The following is a 19,056-nucleotide window of genomic DNA, read 5'->3' on the forward strand; positions in this document are numbered from 1 at the left end:
CTTTGCAGAGGAAGACTAAGGATTTTTCTGTTGAATTAACTGATCAGCTTTCTGGCCTGTTTCACTAGACAGCAGCATGAATACTTGGGCAGGCACTATGGAGAAGGAGTGTTGCAAGGGAAGAGCAGGAGTAGCCCAAGCAAAGGAAAGGAGATGAAAATACAATACACATTGAGGGGTTTGGTTACACCAATCTAATTACCATCTGCTGCAAAAAGGGACATAAGCCTATATAATCTCCACACCTTTCTCCTGGCCATGTACTCCTGCTGCTTGCCCTCTTGACAGCTCTGGCACTTGTCTGCCCCAACAATCACATTCAGTTCATTATTCTGGCAAAAAGCCAACCCAGCAAAAGTAAGTAAATAATGTCATGTTAGATAAGCGATCTAAATCGGCTCGCTCTGCAGTCAGGCAAGCATCAAGCACCTAGGCAAGGGAGGGAGTGCATTATGCAGCTGGGAGCAGAAGTTAGAGAGGTCTTCCCCTTTCTGTGGCAACAAGGTGTTAAGTCTCCTGCTCTATACCATCCCCTGCGAGGAAGTGGCATGAGGAGACCAATTTTTAGGGCAAGGTGAGCCCTCGTCAGTATCTCCCAGATGTCATGTGATTCTGTGGCATTACACCTGGCATTGTTAACATGCTACAATGGCTGAGCTCTGGCTCATTTATCACAGAAGTAAGGTAATAGTTGAACTGGCCCTGCTGGTACTGATTTTGAATAACTCAGACTAAGTGATAGCTCTTAAAGCTCGGTCTGAGTTGTCCTCCTTCAGCCTGGAGACCCGTTGTTCTGACTCTGCTCCATTTCAGTCTCTTCCATGTGAAATAAACCTCTTCTGTATCAACTGGAAGAAAGTCAAGCAGTCTGATGGCACAATTTGCTACCAATTGTGCTTTCAGATTGTATTGCCTGAGCACAGGTTGGCTGAGTAGAAGAGCCTTTGGTTTACCCTGGAAGCCTGTCACAGTGAGGTCTTGGACATGTAAGTCTAGCCAACTAGGTAGCTAATGAGGCCTTGGTAAACTGCATTTCTGAGGGTAAAATCTTTTGATATTTCATATTAAAAATTGCGTACAGTGCTGCCTTCTTATCTCCTGCCTCATTCTGAACAAAAGTTTTTGTATCTCAGTTTGGCTGTGAGAATAGGCTCCAAAGAAGTGTTTGTGATAATTGTAAGATTTCCGTGTACAGTAGCATGGTGAAATACCATGCTCTTTACCTGAGGTTGCAGTTGAAATTTTTTTCAGTTTCCTAAAGTTCTTCTCCTGCAAGTCCATAATGCTTGCTATTCTTACTAGTTTTATTGTAGTTAATGTTATTCCTGCCTCACTGTTGTTTTTGACTTAAACTACATGCAGTAATAAGCACTGCTCTTAAAAATGTCTACAGTATTGTGACACTAGTACAGTATGATGATTTCATTGGGGGAAAAGCTTCTTTCTGGTTACAATTATGTAAACTTTCAAAGCAGAACCAAATCTTTTCAAGGTATAGCTGTTGGAGATGGCTGTTGGAGATGGTTGTAGAGCGTTCTCTTCATTATATTTCAGTATTGGGAAGTAGTAGTAATTTTGGTTTTTAAAACATTTAAATAAATTTGAAAAATATAAGTGAAAGCAACATAGGGTTTGTCACTGTGAAACAGACTGGTTATATATGGATAGTCATAATCATTTTGCTGAGAGGAGAGAATCAGCAGAATAAAATATCTAGAGTATACACCGAATGGATTTTCCATAAGGATTTTTCATAGAGGTAAGATACAGCCATGAAGTTCTCACCATGTCAGAGGATTAGAACTGAGATTTTTGATTTGTGGCAGAGAAATGGCCTGGTTATGAAGCTTGGATCTAGATTTAGCATTATGCATTGAGCACACTGTAATCAGTTTAACACCTTGTATAGATAAATGCAGTCAAAGGAGAGATGGTATCTGAAGAGACATTGTTTAGGAGAAAAAGCCTAGAAAGCTGTTGACCCAATATTTAAATTTAGTGTGCATAAATGAGCAGATTAATAAGCCAGCTTTCTCTTAAGTCAGCATTTAGCATTTTAAGGAGTTTGAGTTTGACCTACAAACTGAATAAAAGGCCAGTTTTCATTCACTGTAGGACAGTAATTTATTGTATTTTGTGGAAATTATAATAAAACTGTGCTCCTGTGGAATGTATAACCTATATTATAAACTAATGCTGCCTTTGTCACATAGCTATGAACTTATTTAAGAACAGGACCACTTGTAGCACTTGTAGGCACGTTAAATTTTTGTTCATCTCTTTGGTCTTTGTTTTTTGGGGTTTGGTGGGGGGGGTTGTTTGGGGTTTTTTTGGTTTTGGGTTGTTGTTTTGTTTGGTTGGGGTTTTTTTAGTAAAAACTGAAGGCAGGGAGAAGTGCTGTCAGGTACTCAGCTAATTTCTGCTGTGTTCTAAATTGTATACGAAGAAAACCTAATCTTTCTGAAAAGATTGTTTCCTACTGTGTTTCTTGGTTCTAGTGTTTGTGCACATTACAATGCCTTTTATGAACAAACGTCTTAGTACTTTTTAGATCAATCAATAGCTTTTTAGCTTTTTAGATTAGCTGTTGTCATTCCTCTCAAATCACTTTGTCACCCATGTTATCAAACTTTAATGAAAATTGCTAGCAATGTGACTTAGTTTTAGAATTTTTATGCAAGATGCAAATCACTTAATACAGCCAAACTGTCCTAAAACTAGTGACCCAAAAGCTGCTAGGAAGTCTACCAGCTGAGACACTGATATTTATAATCCACTCCTGTGTTGTGCTGGTCGCTTTCTATTCCTGTTGAGATCTGTGGATGCTGAAGGTGTACAGCATCCCCAGAGCAGTAGGACTTGACCATCAGGAGAGTTTACAGATGTGATTGCAGTTACAAAAAAATGCATGTATGCTTAAGGTTGTTTTTTGTTTTTTTTTTAATGTACTTTTCTAGGCCTTTGATTGTTATTGGAGGCTCTTGTGACAGAAATCAGGAAACCATGGGAGCTTTCCAAGAATTCCCACAGGTACACAGACGTACAACTTTTTTGTACAAAAAGATTTCAGTTAAATAATCGGTGTTGTTTCTTCTTTAGTGTAAGAATAACAATCTGAAACACTAACATTTTCTAACAGTTCTTATAATGCTGTTGATCTACTCCAGTATTGATTTGCTCCATCTACTGGTTTAAGATTGACACTGTGTAGATACAGTAGATTATTTGGAATGTCTTTGTCCACAGTCATGTCAGAATTCATGCTCTGTTTTAGGTTCTCAGCTGGTATAAACTGCCATTGTCTGTCTGTTCTGAGATGGAAGAAAGCAAAATAAACTTTCTGAGGAAAGAAGCACCACCTTCTGGAAAAAAATACCTAAGTGCTCAGTGGAATGAGTATGGCTTTGACAGTTTCTACCAGCTGAGGAACTGCATTTTTTATGTGGGAATTTTCAACTTGTTGTTTTCCATTTGGCATTTTTTCCGTTTGATTCATATTGAAATGAGATGCTAAAGCAATATAATGGTTATATGCATTTATTCAGGTTGAAGCTGGTAGGCTGTATAACAAACTGTCTGTCCGCCCAAGCAGCCTAGAAGTTATTCCTGCTGTTATTGAAAAGGTATGAAAAAATACTAAACTAGCAACAGAACATCAAGTAACTGTCTCCTACTGTATAAGCTTTAAGGGTTTATTTTTTATATAGCTGTTACGGAAAATAGTTTGACCCTGCAGATGTTAGGTGATGTTTGATTGAGTAAATTAACAACCAGGGAGGTTTTTCCTATGAACTGTGCTATGGAACAGGTTAGAAGTAGATTCTGATCCAATCTGATGCTTACTGATCCCTGCAACGTTTTTGTTAGCTTCAGTCAGAGCTGGAAAATATTTATGAAAGAAATGCTTTTAGGGAGAGGTGCAATAACTAGAAATGTAATACTACAAACTTCAGCTCTCTTAGCACTCTCATTATGTGAAGGAGATTTGGAGGCGGGGTGGTGGAGATGGTTGTGTTTGGGTTTTGGGTTTGGTTGTTGCTTTGGTAGGGTTTTTCCAGAGAGTGAGAGAAAACACATCCTTATCTCAATGCTTCAGAAAGGGTTACAAAAGTCTCTTGCTACTGCTGTAGCAACGCTTCGGGCTTGTCAGCCTAAATTCTGCATACAATGATATTGTTTCCAGAAGTGTAAATTCAGCAGAGCATCTACCTGTAATAGAAGAACTGGAATCAAAAGTAATAGAAAATGGAGGCATTGGTTGTCTTGGTTTTTCTCTGTTTGTGCTACTTTAAATAGAATTCAGCAGGAAAGTTTAATTTAGTATTTCTGAACACAACACCTGATAATGCAGTTGTCTCACTGTAAATTAAACAAAGAATTTACAGTCTAATACTGTGCATCTACTGAAAGGCTTCAGCTGGCATATAGGGGAAAATGTAAATAGCGATCAAAACTTGAATTTACTGGTATAAATCAATCCATAGGAGCTTTCCCTGTGGTGGTTCAGCAATATGAAACAGCATGTTCCTTCTCTGCCTACAGAAGAGTTTTCTTGTTTTTTACACATAAAGATTTTTTAAATCCTTTCAAACAGTGGTTAAAACTGTGATTATCTGTTTTCAAGGCTGTAAGAACCAGCATATATGGTCGTCCAGGTTCCTGCTATATTGACATACCTGGGGATTTTGTGAATCTTCAGGTGAATAAGAGCTCCGTCAAGTGCGTAAAGATTATATTCATTATTTTTGAAGTCACTGAATACAAGAAATTTTAGTTTTAAGTTACTTTTGTATTTTCTTTTCATAAAACAAGAAAAAACTAAACAAAAGCAAGAGATTAAATAATTTGCCACAAGGTTGAAATGATACTAAAAATTCATACTCTAAATGTAACGTTCCATCATAACATGTGGTATAGATCATAGTTTGTAATGAAATGTGCAAAAAGGAATGAATTAATATGATGGTAATACAATGATGTCACTTTGTAAATCTCTGGAACAATACTACCTATAAGATTAAAGAAACATGCAAGAAAAACTTAAAAGCCTGTTTTAAAAAAAAATATCCTGTTCTGATAAATGCTGTGAGTAACATGGTGTGTAGCAACTGTGGTTTTATGCTAAACAATGGGTTTTATCTTTCAACATTTAGTGGTTTGAATTTTTTAAGAGCCTCTTTTGTTTTGCTTGACTTCCAGGTATGTGGAATGCTGCCTGCCACCTCCCATCAGCACGGCTGAATGCTCTGCTGTATCTGAAGCAGTGTCTATCATTGCTCATTCCAAGCAGCCTCTGCTAATCATTGGCAAAGGTAGCATGCTTTGATGTAGCTTTGAACTGTACAAGTTCTGGACCAGAACAACAACAAAAGTGATTTCTTTTCTCCATGTTAGCCATCTCCTTTTCACTCTCTTTTAAAACAAACAAAGAAATGAAACAAAACCCACAAACTTACTTGAAATTTGATGTTAAAATCTGCACTGTTTTAGAATATTTTTGTTCTGTTGCATAACTGTTTTCTTTTTCATCTAATTTAAGAGAGAAGTCAATTGATAAAAACATGTTTAAGTAAAAAAAAATTGGATAACCATTGTCTTAAGCCTAGAGCCAATACCAAGGGATCACTTCCAAAATTCCAAACAAATTCTGGTAGAATACAGAAGTTATGTTCTCTGTCTGATGCTCTGGCATATATAGCAAGAGTCAGAATAAACAAAGGTCATTTTTCCATTTCAACTTACTGAAAGTGCCAGCCTATCTGTGTGGAGACGTGAAGCAACACAGCAGGTGTTACTATTATTGCTATTTTACAGACTTTCCTTTGTACTCTTCCAGGGTGTTTCATTCCTGAAATAGAGGTGTCCCTAAAGATACAGGATTATTATTCTCTGTGCTGGTTCGCTTACTTTGTCCCTCCTTGTGGAATGTTAGTCGCTACAGTGGTGTTTCTGTTGAAGATACAGGTCTGCTAGGAACAGAGTTGAAATAACCACCTTGTTTCATGCAGGCTGTTTTCCTGCAGATGTGGGTTCTATGTTTAATCAGTGAGTGAAATGATTGACATGAGATGGATCTTATCATTGATTAGGTAATGAAATAGTAGACAGAAGGTAGATCAGGAAAAGTGGTTTTTCTTTTTCCTCTCTCTGGCTCGATACACATGAACATAAGGGTGCTCTTTGAAAGTGAAAGGTAGGAAACTCAAAAATACATAGATATGTGTTTTATTGATGTCAACAATTGAGAATCTACTTAACAAATGTATCTGGGCTTTCTGCTATATATTGTTGTTAGCAGAATTTTTGGAAGAAGTACAGAAGTTTATTCTTCAGGATTTAAGACTCATGGACTTAAATCATTGTACAAGGACCAGTCAGTTACTCTAGATTGCCTGGGCAACCTTAATTCAGCAGCCTTGTACTGAAAGTAGCATCACACATGTATGCACAAACACATATCTTTACAAGGTCTTCTTTGAGCTTGTCTTTTTTTCATGAAAGGCTTATAGTAGACCTGTTTGGGCAGATTGTTATGGAGCACGTGATACAGTGACATAAGGGGGCAAGCAAAAAATGACATGACAAAACACAAAGGTCATCTTCTGTTGCTGCTGCAGAAGTCTCTGCCCCATAATACCGAACTTCACCTCCTCAAAATTGTCATTTTAGGTAAACAAACTCTCCTATTTTTCCCTGCCCTGCTTTACAGGAATAGCTAAATAGTTCAGCTGAAGTCTTAAAAAGAAAAAAAGCTTTTTGTCAAAAATATGGGAAATTTGAACGCAAATACCTGTAGTTTGGCATGTTACGTTTTGAGTTCTCCAGAATGAAAAATAACAAGCAGCTTTTATAATGGGAAATAGTGGTCTTTCTGCCACTAATGTAATCAGATTAATTGAAATTCAAGTGAATACAGTAGGTTTCTGTAGTATTAAGCAGTCTCTTTCATTTCATTCAGGTGCTGCTTATTCACATGCTGAAAACAACATCAGAAAGTTGGTGGACCTTTGTGGACTGCCTTTTTTGCCTACACCAATGGCAAAAGGAGTAGTTCCCGATAACCATCCGAATTGTGTAGCTGCAGCAAGATCAACGTAAATATAAAACAAGGCTTCTAATCCTAACATCTGAGAAACAACTAGGAATTGTGGTGGTCTACAGATGCCAGGGGAGACAAAATGCATACAAGAAAAATTTTTCAACCATATTTTGCACCTCATTCTAGAGCACTGAAGATCTTGGAAAGAGACAACAGATTTAGGTGGATCACTTTTGACAATGCTTAGAATGCTGCCCAGGAAGATACTGTATCTGGGAGCTAATATTCTGTAACTATGAAACCTATGGCAAGTAGATGTATCAATGCTGTTAGTACATATATCATAACATAAAATGAAACTGGTAAACAGTTTATGTTAAACATTTAACTTGGTGCACTAGACAAACTACTAGTTTTTATTTTAACACCATAAACAGAAGCTTAAGATGCACACATTGCAGTTGAAGTTTTGCTATCTGCTGTCTCTGCATGGTGTTTGCAATACACTGTCACTAAATTGCAGTTTATTTAAAAAGAAAAAATAAGGTATTTCAAACTACACTGAAGGACTATGTTTACAGTAATTTATAAGAGCTCTTTTTGGCTTTTGGCAAGATTAATGTGAATGAACTATAAGAACCCTACTAGGTATGAATATGCACAGGGTCAGCTTGCAGATGGAGCTTTTATATACTTCGAGATTAAAATATTGTCTGTTGTTAAGCATCTTAGCTTTATCACTGTTAAGCATGCTGTTAAGAAAAATGGAGAATAAAAGAATATAGCAAATATTGTCTACCCAGCTGAAAGGTAATTAACAGGAGGCTAAACTGAGAGGTCCACAACAATCTTAATTTTGGCATCCACTGTTGCCAGTATCACAGTAGTGAGTCTTTTGCTTTAACCTCAGCGTCATTATAGCATCTTGTAGTCTCCTAGTGTAATGATTCCTTTCCCAAATGCAGTGTATTAGGAAAATAGTAATTCATTTTCTTCTTGAGTTCCTGAACTCAAGAATGGTTTGATGATTGGCTATGTAAGAGGATATGTGGTTTTGGGGCTAAGCAAGCAGCTTAAAGAAAGGAAGGATTATATTCTGAGGTTTGCTGTGGTGGTTGGGATTACTTCTAATTTTGAAAACACTATTAAATTTAATAATAATTCCTCTTCATCTGATTCTCTTATTTCCCTTTATTAGGGCATTACAGCATGCTGATGTAATCATCTTGCTTGGTGCAAGGCTGAATTGGATTTTGCATTTTGGTCTTCCACCAAGGTTTCGACAAGATGTAAAGGTTATTCAGGTAAGCAGGAAAATTATTATCACTTGAAGGAAGTACTCTGTATTCCGGTATTGCTCAGAGCAATTATTGTAAATTATTTTGGGAGTGTACTTCATGTGGCAAATACTGCCCTATGAACAGTGCAGTGCATATAGTTATGGTAGTTCTCCAGAAATAGTTATGATTTCTTTAATTATTTTTTTTACTGCCTTATTTTTTCTGAAAATGGTTACAGTATTGTTCCAGCTATCAAGCACTTGGTGCTGCTGTAAAGAGGAGGGCAGACACTTCTGTGTAGTTGACTAATACGGGATTAGACTCAAGATACTTGTGTGATCTTTGGAGCACTGGAATTTCCGTGACTGAAAGCAAATTGTCTTGAAATTGTGAAACCTTTCATACTGTTTGACTGTTCTCTCAGGTAGATTTTTTTGAAATAGAATTGCTTTCAGATCCAGAATCAGTCATTGTAAGAGCTCAGTCACTCAGAAACATTAATAAGAAAAGAGGAAGAAAGGCTATTTAACTAATTAATGTGTTTGGCAATCTGCCAGCTCATAGAAAAACAAGCCGTTAAATTGTTTATGTCCTTAAAATCTCCTCTCTTAGAGTCTGTGATCGAAGAGTAGTAGTTGATTCAGTGTGGTGACTGGCCTGCCTTCAGTGATCTGGAACATAATCTCAGCTTCCAAAATTTGCATCTTTTCCAGAGGAATAACATGAATTTTTAAGCTAGAATTCCTTTTGACTTATGAAATAATATATCTTTTATGTTTCCTTTTTCTAAAGAATGTAAAGAAAAATATTTTTTTGTCTCACTTACAGTAATTTTTTTCACTGTCAAGGGTTAGTATTAAAATACTTATTTGGTTCATAGTCTGTGTGACCTAGTCATAAGTTAGTATTCTGTGTAACCTTAGAGGTCTCATACATCGCTGTGAAAGTGGGGAAGTTTCTTCAGTGGTCAAAATTTACTTTTCAGTTTCTTCATACTAGACAAATTCTTACTGCCAAGTAGCATACACAAACTTTTCTCAGTAAGAAAATTACTGCTTTGTATAGACTTTAAAGGTATACCTAAGCCTAGATTTTTAGTTCTCATATAATATCACTAAAATCACCACCTTATTCTCCTTAATTTTCTAATAAAGTTCTATACTGTCTGTAAGAGCTTGAAAGAAGCAAGCAGTCAATTTTAAGGATATATATGAACTTTTATTAAAATGGGTGTGTACCATAGGATTTTGCTTTGAATAAAGCATTTCCTGACGTCATTTCAATGAATGGCAGAGGAAGTTACCGGTACAGCCAAAACAAGGCATGAAGACATTGTTAGACAATGTTCCTCACTTGAACTGAAAAAAAATTCTCTTTAATAATCCTTGAGTTAATGGCGGTCTTTCTTTTTGAAATATAGATTGATATTTGTGCAGAAGAGCTGGGGAATAATGTGAGGCCCGCTGCAACTTTATTAGGTGACATAAACGCTGTGACTAAGCAGGTAATGTAATGTCAGTTGTCCTCCTGTTTTGACCTTAATTTCCTTTGATTTATATAAAGTAAGTTACCAGTTAAAAAAAAAGAAAAAAAGAAAAAAAAAAACTGTTTAAGGAAAACCATTTTTCTGGCAACATACTCATACTGTGCATGCAGTCTATTCCCAAATTAAGTGTTAAAGATTCTGATTAGTGTTACTGTGATTGTGCTAGGATCTTTCTTGACATTATTCTTGATGCTCATGATGTTTGGTTTTTTTAATATGTTGAAAGAAATCTGTGCAACATTTCAATGTTGTTCCAGCTCTTAGAAGAATTCAGCAAAAGACCATTGAAATATCCTTCTAATCCGGAGTGGTGGAAGAGGCTGAGAGAGAAAATAATGAACAATGAGGAAAGATCAAAGGTAATGTTGTATTAAAGAAAAGATGAGGTTTCTCGCCTTAACAGGTACTGATGCATAGTCAGTTTTGTCACTGGTCTGTATCCAAGCTCCTCAATTACTTCTGACAGTCACGTCACCCAGACTTTGAAAATTTATACCATTCTGGTACAGGCTTAATCTTGTCAGGCTTATGAACTGTAAGTTAAGTCTTAATACTTAACTGTAAGTTAAGTATTCTAGGTTTTGTATAAATTCAAACTGTGTGGATGTCATTGAACTTTGGGATGGGGTTCTTAAAGCCAATAGTAGACCACAGCCAGATCTGCTGTATTATGGGCAGTGACTTCTAAGCAATGGACAGGTACTCCCAAGTACCTCCAAGTACTCCAAGTGGAAGCTTACGTGAAGATGTAAGCTTAGTTTTCTTCTGTAATTATGCTGTTTAGCTGTTTAGCAATGCTGGTGGAAGTATAATCTATGTTAAAAGCAAATAGCTATTAAGGCCAAAAGACCACAGATGCTTGGCATATGCCTAACTTTGTGCAACTCATATTCTGCAAGTTCAGATGCATGTTTCCGAGATTGGGATCTAAAATAAATTCATTCTAGCTGATCACTCTTTTGAACTACCTCCCACCACACAGATGACAGCTCATTTAGAGTTATCAGTAGCCAAACCTATGTGCAGAAAAATTTCACATGCCTCTCAGGTTAAACTGAGTTTTAATAGCTTGCTGTTAACGATAGGCCATCCAAGGTTTGCTGAGCTGAGTGAGCCTCTGATAAATACGTTGTGTCACCAGGATAGATACAGAAGGAGTGACCTTGATGTAGTGCATGGAAGACCAAATACTTCAGCCTTACCTAGCAGAGTGCATTTTTATTTCCATTGTTATTATTTACATGTTTCAGTTCTGCACTGTATTATAAATTCTATGCATAGGAGTTATTAATATCTCTTATTTTTAAGGGATTAGCATTACAGAAATCCCTGCCTATGAATTATTACACAGTCTTTCATCACATCAGAGAACTGATACCCAAGGACTGCATCTTAGTAAGTGAGGGAGCAAACACCATGGACATTGGACGAACTATGCTTCCAAATTACTGTCCCCGTCAAAGGTGTGGTATTTTCTTTGTTGTGCTGACTCAACAGGCTAGATCTATGTATAAATGTTTTCATTTAGCTGAGAAGTATGATGGTCCAGAATTTTTGTAATCCTTTTTTAAAGCTTCTAAACAAAAAAAAAGTTTAGTATATTGAGAGAGGGGTTAAGGGAAGTTTTCCACTCATACTGATGACCTGTCATAAATTTTAACAATTCTCTGTGACTTGTCTGTGTGCTCTGCAACAGAATGGTGATAGTTTCTCACTCTTGTGGAAAGTGAGTGAGGAGCAGCACGTTGAATTCCCTGATCTAGATGTTTATTTCTGTGATAAGAGTCTGTGGTAAATATTCATTTAAAATAAAAACAATAATTGGGATTCTTATGTTGAAAAGAATTCATACCAAGAGTTTTTCTTTGAAACACACTTAAAAACGGGGAAAACTTAAGAATCAACTCATTTTGAAAATTGGATTATATATTGGGCACACTTTCATGTAAACCTACATCCCTAAAATGTAGGCACTCAGATTTGGAAGTGTTGGTATGTCATTTTAAATGTGTAGTCTAGTTTTAATATAAGTGGGAATTAAGTGCTGTTTCTGGAATGGGGGGAAAAAGATAATTCTGTTTGGTGAGGTGAAATTTCTGATCTGACTGTGAAGCTTGTGCCTTCTTGTGAAAGTAGCACTAAAGTTCTAAATGAATCTAAATACTTCTTTGTAAACAAAAAACAACCAAACAAACAAAAAAAACCCTACTTCCAGTAAAGTTGGGGGAAGTTGCACTTTTTTTTTTTCCCCCTTATTTAAAATAAGGGCACAGTAATGTTAATGGTTGTCTTTTCAGATTGCATTGTGCATATCTGAAAGCAAATTTGAAAAGTTAAGCCTAGAATAATCTAGTTCTTTATGTACTTTTGTATCCATTATGTGCTTCTGACTGAAATGATCTAACTTAATTAAAGCTTTCAATTTGATTTCAAAAGTTGAACAGAAGACTAAAATTTGAACAGCAGTATTTAACCGATGGCTTTCAGACTTCTAGTTATATTTTCAAGGAATTAAATATAAAAGATTTCATGTAGTCTGCCTATTTCTATAGTAATTGAATGTTTTTGAAATATTGTTACTATGCAAGCTAAAAGCATACAAGAATAGTTCTTTATTGTAGTACAACTAGTGTATAAGAGTTCTTAATTTTAATTAGAGTTCCAGTATGTTTATATCACTTAAAACATTTGCGGTCTTATCAAATGTCTGACTGACTATTATAATCTGTGCATCTGGTATCTCTTTATACCAATTGTTTATGAAACAGTATTTGAATAGTATATGGCAAATTATTAAAAGTAAAGTCACCATGGATTAACTTAAAAGTTTGAGTAGAAATAAAGGGATAGTAATTCTGTATTCTCCCCCTGAGGCTTGATGCAGGTACTTTTGGAACTATGGGAGTCGGACTGGCTTTTGCTATAGCAGCTGCAATGGTAGCTAAAGACCAAACACCTGAAAAGCGAGTCATCTGCATAGAGGGAGATAGTGCTTTTGGATTTTCTGGGATGGAGGTGGAGACTATTTGCAGGTAACTGGTTTTTGCTCAAGAAGACCCTCTTCATGTATCGCCAGGATCAATTTAACTAGAAGGCCAAGGACGCTGCGGTTAGATGGGATACTCTTAAAAGCACATGAAAACAACCCAAAAAATATACATGGTCGGTTTTATGCTGTTGTGACATAATGTGTTATCAGTGATGAGCAGATCACATTTCAGGTGGAAGTGATTTTTTTTTTTAACTTATTTTCTTTTTACTTTTAAGGAAAAGTAACAATCTTAACACCTTACAGAAAGGTGTAAGTATTTCAGAATTCTTCCAAATGCATCTTTTTGTAGATACAACTTGCCAATCCTGATTATCATTGTAAACAACAATGGGATTTACACTGGTTTGGATGCAGATGCCTGGAAGGAGATGTTAAAGTTTGGAGATCCTGCTACATGGTGAGCAACTTCAAAGTATGTCCTGTTAATTAAGGAAGAAGTGACCAAAATGGTCATTCTCTTCACTTCTAATGCTTTACGATCCAGATTGAAATTTTTCATAAAGTGAACCTAGTCCTAGGCTAAGTTCATATAAGTAAGAACCGGTTACCAAAAGCAAGCAACCAACCTAATTCCAGACTATTGTTTACACAACAGTGCAGCAGAGATATGACTCTCTATTAGTTGTCTCAGGTTCCTGCAGCAGTTCAGGCCACACAGTACAGGGCTCATAGTGGGCTAACCTCAAAATCATTATAATCTCCAAAATTACCTGAGACGTGTTCTGAGTTTACACTGGGCTTCTGCTTCTGGAGCTGAGATCTCTGTACCAAGAGAACTAGGCTAAATCTTTGCTCAGGAATGTCTCCAGAAGATGAAAATGAGTATGCTACCCTATAAACATAGCTGAAGTGGTATAGGAAACTTAGGTCTTCCAGCCCAGAATTCATCAGGCCAGCACAATAATCATCTTACACTTTAAAATCAGTGCTGAAGTAATTAAATTGGTCAGTGTGGCAATTCTTCCCTGCCAATAATGAGAGGCTTTGCTTTTCGCTACAGTCTTCCTCCTGTTTCTCTCCTGCCAAACTCACACTATGAGGAAATTATGTCTGCCTTTGGAGGTAAAGGATACTTTGTTAAAACACCAGAAGAATTGCAGAATGCTCTGAAAGCAAGCATCACTGACAAGCAAACACCTTCTCTTATAAATGTAATGATTGATCCACAGTCTGAGAGAAAGAAACAGGTATGTATATGTTTTCCTTTCTTTTTCTACAAGCTTCATGTAGGCAAGCCTCTGAAATCCTCAGGAAGTATCACTTAAACTGCAGAGCAGGTGGAGATAGTTGCAAGGCAGAAAGATTGTCTTTAGATTTGGGAGAGTAGGAGAATGGGTGCTTTTACACTGTGCCATCTGCTTTCCTTGTTTTTTGGTTTGTTTTTATTTTTTTCCATTGGCTATTATTAATGCATAGTGTCTTTAATGACTGTTTCCAGAATTTATGGTGGTTCCTTTGCATTCCTGACAAAATGAGACAAAATGTTTTTGAGCAGTCTTTATTTGCTGTGGATTCCATCTGGTAGTTAATACATACTTGTATCCTGTTCCTCTTACTGTTTGTCCATTCTGATATGCTTTTTATTCTGGGTTTGTTTTTTTTTTGCTTCCAGGAATTTCCCTGGCTGACTCGTTCTAACCTGTAGTAGAAGGTGAAGATAATGGTGGTGCAAAGCAGTGCGTTAAGCAAAACTAAATTGGTTTCCAGAATTGGAACTGGTACATAACATACATACAACTCTTTTACATAAGCATTGGAACAAAGTGGCATTTTAGAACTGCTATTAGAGGAATCTTTAAATGCTGAAATTAAGTAATTGTAAAATGAACAAGACACATATGAATGTATACCAGGCCTTCTAGCAGATTGTACAGAAACACCGATGATAAATTCACATACTTTTTCTTTTACTCGGAGTCATAGCCATCAAGATTTGTGAATTAAACTCTTGGATGTTCTGGATGAAGGGAGTAAGCTGAGTGTTTTATGCTGACAGAAACATAGAAGTATTTGTCAGTCTGCAATTATAGTAACTTCATTTTTAACTGACCACCAGCATGCTACTTGTTAGAGACTTTGTCCTGTAAGGACCAAAACAAAGCATCTTATTGTGAAAAAGTGCTGATTGGCCTCATTGTGCATTGAAGCCCATTAGGTTGATAGTTACTTCGTAATTTTACAGGTTGCTTTTTCAGCTTCTGCTGCAGGTAGAAGTAGTATATTAAAAATGCAGGCTTACTCAAGGGCTGAGTTTCTGTCTATGGCATTTGTTTTTGTTAACTGGGACTCATGGTACTTGCAGGAAAAAAAAAAAAATCTTAGATTTTCATTTGAAGCTTTGCCCTTTGCAAAGGCAATATCATCCCTGTAGGCTGAAAACAGGACTGGATTTACTAGTGAGATTGCCAGGATTAATAGATCATAAATCTTTGTAATCAGAAGCATTTAAAAAAAAACAACAACAACAAAAGAACAAAAAAAGACCAAAACAAAAAAAAAGTCACTAAAACAAAGAAACAAAAAAGTTAGGCTGGAGCTTAATGTTCAGTTTGGCTGGCATCGCAAAGCAACCACCAGCATTCATGCTGTGGCTGGCTAATTGTTCAACAAAGATTCTTCATATATTGTACTTACTGTATAGAAACTTGGTGCCCAACTCTCACTGACTGTGATGCAGGGCTAACATTTAAAGTGGGTAATTGGCCTACCTGAGGTTCTGTCTACTGTGTTTTCATCTGTTACTGCATCTGACAATCTCACTTAGAGCTCAGACTTTAAAGGTGAAGTAGTTCTTTATGCTTCTATCACAGCCTACAGCAACTATACTATTCAGTATACTACTAAGCAGGTTACTTTATATTTACGTGTGTTGTTAAATGCACTGGGAGGTTCTTTGTTGTTACGTATGTAAAAGGGAAAATTCTGGCTCTGATTTGGGGTTTGATTGCTTTGTCTATTATTCCATTGACGTTAAGTGTTAGTTAACTAGTGGAAGGCACTTGGATGACCCAAGGAAGAGGAGGACTGGGCTGGCAGGGGATCCTGGCCTACAGTTAGGTTTGTTGCAAAAAGCTTGGCTTATTAGTTCTTGCACTTCAGTCTGTCTCTGGCACGAGGCTAAGGATTACTGTTAGGCAGAAGAATGCCTCTGCACACTCGTGCAGAAAGATAGTATCTGACATGAGCAAGAGTACTGCAGTCTAGCTAGAGGTACCACTACTTGTTATGTGTGTGGGAATAGCCACGTGGCACGATGAATGCTTGAGTCAAGAAAGGTAATATCCTTAGGAGGACTAAGAAGTGCAAAAAGAGAAAATCCGTAGAATGGATTCATGAACGAGTGTAAGGTTGCTGAGATGGCAGAGCTGCTATGTTCTCTGGGGTACTCTGCAAGGAATGTGGAACAACATTGGATCTTGTCACCTATTTTGTTTCATTCTTCTTTTTCACTCTCAAAAAGTGATTTTAATATGTTGCAGTGATTAAACACAATCCATTATGGTCATGTAAAATATCTGTAAGAGTTAATGCTGGGTCTGACCACAGGGAAGATCATTCGCATTGGATAAGCAAATGCAGAAATTCTTGGTTTATATTTGAAAATTAATAAAAAATTATTTTCATATTGTTTCTCCTTTAATGAGAGTATTTGAATTATGTCAGCATTTTGTGTCAGCTGTTGGAAATCAGCTTATGTTGGATTTTTAGAGAAGTTGTTGAATAACCACAATAACATGCACAATTCATTTTAATAAGTCAAGACACCTGGAAAATGGAAAGCAAAGAATTTGAAACTGTGGGGAGGTGATAACATAATTGGATTGGATTTCATTGAGCTTTTAAAAAGCTAAAAAAGAATTAACACTGCATTTCTTATAGCTTTAAAATAGACTAATACCATGATATAATAGAAATTCTTAGGTTGTAATGATTAGGTTTTTGAGATGAGAAAGTGCACAATTTCCATATAAAACCAAGACAGTGAAATCTGTACTACTTTGTATAGCTTACCTGCTTGATACTATGTTTTACACCATGGAGTTGCAGCTAAGAGGAGTGTTAGGCAGATTAAACTATATGAAAAAAAACAGTTTCAGAGATGAGACAGAAACAAGGTATCTCTGAAATGTCCTAATTTTATTAAAAGGAGCAAAAATTTACAGGTGTCATAAATCTGGGGAGTGCTGACCCATGTGGCTTTAGCGAACTGGAAATTTTTCTTCAAGGCCAGAGCATGGACTTAAAGGTATTGAACAGACTCAAGACGAAGAAAATGCCTGGGCCTCAGCTGAGGGAAGATGCTGTGGAAGAGGCACGGAGTGTAATTTACTGAGACGTACCAGGAGAAGTTACTGTTTAAATAAGGCACAGTTCTGAGTCTTTTTTTCTTATCATGGCTTTCAGGTAAATAAAGAATATTTGAAATTTTGTTATACCTGTTATGGCTGACCTCCATCAATCATTAGTCCATTTCCTGTGAAAACCTGTCTTACATGGGCCTGCTCAGTTCATGTGGTTGGGAAACCCAGAAGTTCAGGCCAGCAGCACTTGTCCTCTTTAAAGAGAGGACACCAGCATGCATGAAAGGGTTTGGAACCTGGGACCAACAGGTGGTACAGGAAAAGTATTAGAGATGCCCAAAACCCAGCAGGTAATTTAACTGTGGGACCGTAGATGAAACCATCAGCAGCTACAACAAAATGGCCAGATATAAGGAATAAGTAAGGTTTGTTACTGTCTCAGCACCTCACGAGATAGTTTAAAGTGTTGAGTATGTGTTCCTGCAGCCTCTTGGTATGCTCAGCTTGCTAACAGGTTTAGTTTACAGTAATTACAAACTTCTTACTAAAGGTGAAACATTATTATTATGCAGTGAATTCTGCCCTGTGAACACTTGAGTATGTCATGTATACTTGCCTTCAATTGTTACGGTATATATCCATTTTGATGAGGAATCAGATGTATACTTGGTCTGGCTAGATTTGTTTTTAAGCAGGCATGCAAAATCCCAAGTACACTTAAAAGAAGCAGCAATGCATCTTCAGGCTTGCTACTCTGTACCCAAGAAACTAGCACAACGCTGGCTGTAAGCTATAGTAAAAGTCCTATTAAGAAATGTGAGTGACTTCTGCCCTGACTACGTCATTCCTTTATATGTTGCAGCTCTTTTTATGCTATTTAAAGAGCTTGATGGCTGTGCTTAGTAGAGAAAAGAGTGCTTGGCACTGCCCTATTTAGTGATGTTCTGAGGTCAGACCAGGTATCAGAGCTGATTGTCTTTATGTCATAAAGACAATGTGACTTTTGCTGATTTATTTACTTATAACTGAATATTGTAATGAGTAAGAAACAGCTATTCTGAAGGAGATGTTTTCTGTTTCTTTTGATGATTTGATTGAAACCAGATGGACAAGGTTTAAAGAGGCCCTCAGTAAAGCAGACCCTTCCAGCTAATTATGGCACACACTAATATAAATGAGAATTATTTCAGTGTCTGTTCTTTCCAGGAATGTCTAGGCTGCCTGAAATAGTGCAGAAATAAGTAAGAGAAATTAATAGGATGACAATTTGCTTGCTTGAGTCAATACTCTTAAGAAATTTTTGGTTTTCATCAGTCTTTTCAAGGGTGTGATAGGGAAGATAAGGAAGCACACTACTGAAAATGTTGCAAAGACTAGTTTAATCTGGATTTTTTCTACTTTTTGTCAGTTACAGGATGTCTGAACAATCCATCTAGCAATTACTTGTGTAATACCTTGGATCAGATTCTAAACTGCCTGCAGAGAAGGGATGCTTTTGAAGACAGGATTTGAATTGCTGTATTTTGGAGTTGAAGAAATGGATTAGCAACCCATCTAGGGCTGTGTAAATGACCATGGACACATGAATGCCGGCAGCTTAGAACATCTTTGCACATAGCTGATGGGAGATTTCCTCTAGTACTTAGTGTTGGTAATGCTACCACATGAGGAAGATAGTGGAAGACTCATATAAGCCTTTTCACATCTCCAGTCTACACAGCAACATAAGTTTTTGTGGCTCTTGCTTCCAGAAAGCAATCACTATTCCTGGGCATGCATTTTGTGCAGTGACTACCTGTAGCTGTTGCAGCATGAAACTTAGCATAACCTGCAAGCCT

General features: G+C 36.9%; 1 protein-coding gene across 3 annotated transcripts in view; it reads left to right on the forward strand.

Moving 5' to 3' along the window:
* Positions 1 to 17,321, forward strand: part of HACL1 (2-hydroxyacyl-CoA lyase 1) — a 26,699-nt gene extending 9,378 nt beyond the window's left edge. The window contains exons 5-18 of one of the 3 annotated variants that reach the window (XR_012041156.1): positions 2,958 to 3,030; positions 3,546 to 3,623; positions 4,625 to 4,719; positions 5,200 to 5,312; positions 6,959 to 7,094; positions 8,238 to 8,343; positions 9,740 to 9,823; positions 10,123 to 10,224; positions 11,174 to 11,328; positions 12,739 to 12,897; positions 13,207 to 13,314; positions 13,918 to 14,104; positions 14,530 to 14,635; positions 17,081 to 17,321. Coding sequence is in view for 2 of the 3 variants with exons in the window: in XM_072854037.1 (XP_072710138.1) it covers positions 2,958 to 3,030; positions 3,546 to 3,623; positions 4,625 to 4,719; positions 5,200 to 5,312; positions 6,959 to 7,094; positions 8,238 to 8,343; positions 9,740 to 9,823; positions 10,123 to 10,224; positions 11,174 to 11,328; positions 12,739 to 12,897; positions 13,207 to 13,314; positions 13,918 to 14,104; positions 14,530 to 14,562 (1,429 nt within the window). In the remaining variant the exon portion in view is untranslated. Of the gene's footprint in view, positions 1 to 2,957; positions 3,031 to 3,545; positions 3,624 to 4,624; positions 4,720 to 5,199; positions 5,313 to 6,958; positions 7,095 to 8,237; positions 8,344 to 9,739; positions 9,824 to 10,122; positions 10,225 to 11,173; positions 11,329 to 12,738; positions 12,898 to 13,206; positions 13,315 to 13,917; positions 14,105 to 14,529; positions 14,880 to 17,080 lie in introns of those variants that run through there. The other 2 variants (XM_072854038.1, XM_072854037.1) reach the window with 2 other exon arrangements.
* Positions 17,322 to 19,056: the final 1,735 nt, after the last annotated feature.

This window comes from Ciconia boyciana, chromosome 2 (genome assembly GCF_034638445.1).
Source record: "Ciconia boyciana chromosome 2, ASM3463844v1, whole genome shotgun sequence".
In the NCBI taxonomy this organism is placed as follows: Eukaryota; Metazoa; Chordata; class Aves; order Ciconiiformes; family Ciconiidae; genus Ciconia; species Ciconia boyciana.